This window comes from Chaetura pelagica, unplaced genomic scaffold, assembly GCF_000747805.2.
Source record: "Chaetura pelagica isolate M959 unplaced genomic scaffold, ChaPel_1.0 scaffold425, whole genome shotgun sequence".
Taxonomy (NCBI): domain Eukaryota; kingdom Metazoa; phylum Chordata; class Aves; order Apodiformes; family Apodidae; genus Chaetura; species Chaetura pelagica.
The window spans coordinates 1,133,827-1,135,481 of record NW_009953205.1 but is presented as its reverse complement, the minus strand read 5'-3'; the positions used below and the strand labels follow the sequence as shown (position 1 = coordinate 1,135,481).

At 48.2% G+C, this 1,655-nt stretch overlaps 1 protein-coding gene across 1 annotated transcript in view; it reads right to left on the bottom strand.

The window, feature by feature from the left end:
• Positions 1–491: 491 nt before the first annotated feature.
• IRX3 (iroquois homeobox 3) overlaps positions 492–1,655 on the bottom strand; it is a 10,268-nt gene continuing 9,104 nt past the window's right edge. Inside the window, exons 4-5 of the mRNA XM_009997470.1 lie at positions 1,259–1,325; positions 492–546 (exon numbers count right to left, since the gene is read on the bottom strand). Of these exons, the coding sequence (XP_009995772.1) occupies positions 492–546; positions 1,259–1,325 (122 nt within the window). The remainder of the gene's footprint in view (positions 547–1,258; positions 1,326–1,655) is intronic.

Below are 1,655 nucleotides of genomic sequence, written 5' to 3'. Positions count from 1 at the left end.
TGCTGCCGCCCGGCCCCGGCACAGACCCGCTCCGCCTTCCCGCACCCCGACCCGCCGCCGCGCAGCCCCGGGATGCGTCGTTCCCCTCCCCGCGGAAAAACAGTCACCGGCGGAAAAGGGGGGAAAAGGAGGGAAAAGGCGCGAAGAAGGGGAGAAAAATAACTCCAGAGGTGGGAAATGTAGTCAAAGTGGCAACAGTTTATTTATTAGCCAAAAATATATACTTTCTTGTACAATTTGGTTCACACATATGTACATTTTTACTGTATGTACAAAAACAACAACAACAAAAAAAAAAAATCGAAACACCTAATTCTCACTGGACTTCCAAAAACCCTCACAAACTCAGCTAATGCAGATGATACAGAAGCGGGTATTTTTTTTTTTTTTTCTCCTTTTTAGTTTTAATATACGGACATGCTTACAAGTCGTAACTATACAGAGATTTATTTAATTTTTTTACAATCATTACAACAACAAGAAAAAATCAACTATGATGATGACAGCGCCGATAGAACCATAGCGGCATCGAGTTGGTTCTGAGGCCTGGAAAAAATGACACAGAAAAAAAAATAAAATAAATATATTTAATAGGTTTGCTAGTCGGATCGGGCCGGCGCTGTATTGTAAGTGTTGGTAGCGCTGGTTTTGTTGTTGTTATTGTTTTAAAAAAATACTTTCTAAATATAAAAAGTATCAGGACTAACTTAACAGAAAATGTGTTTAGCGACGAAAATACCACGGGCCCGATCCCCGTGGTTTCAGTCAATCAACAGAGCGATTGATTTCAGTGACTGCCACGCCGAACTCAGGACAGCGAGGTTCAGCCGCCTAAGATTTCGTGCCAGCTGGGGGGGGGGTGTTTATTTTTATTTATGATTTTTCTACTGCCGTGGTATTTCTCCCTGAAACTAAGCGACCCCGCCGGGGTTTTCTCGGCGTTCTGGGCAGCCCGGCGGCGCTCGGGGGGAGCCCGGCGCTGGCTGTGCTCGCTGCGCTCCCGCCCGCCCTGCTCGACCCCAGCACCGCGACCGCGCGGCCCCGTTGCTACCGAACGCAGCTCGGCCTGCCCGCGGGAATCGCTGGTAAAGTTCAGAAGAAAGAACAGGCGGGGGGGAAATCGGAATAACCCACCACGCACTCGAGAGGAAGAACAAGAAACCGCCCTGGAAAGGGAACTAAAGAAGCGGAGAAAATAAGCTAACCATTTACAACTCCCTCTATATATCCCTAGGAGACAGAGGAAGCAATCTCTTACCGCCTCTGCACTGGCTGGAAAGCTGTCTTTAGTAACTTTTTCTCTACTTCCAAGGCACTAGATCGATCTAAAAAGAGAGGGGAAAAAAAAAAAAAAAAAAGCGTTCCTTTATAGCCCCCATTTTATTCCCCTCCCATCCCTGAATTAAGCCTCTAGACTTAAGATCTCTTCTTAGCAAGTTGCAAATACGACAGAACGACCACTTTGCTGCCGGAGTGACCGTCAGAAGGCAAATAACGCCAAGCCCGGAGCGTGTCTCACGGCTGGGCCCTTCCCACAAAGACCATTTGAGCAGCAACAACCACAACAACAAAAATCATCTCCGTCGGAGGAAGGTAATTTTCGGGCTTTGAGACTAACCTGGCGAGGAGGTCCCCCCCGCCGCCGCCTCCCCCGG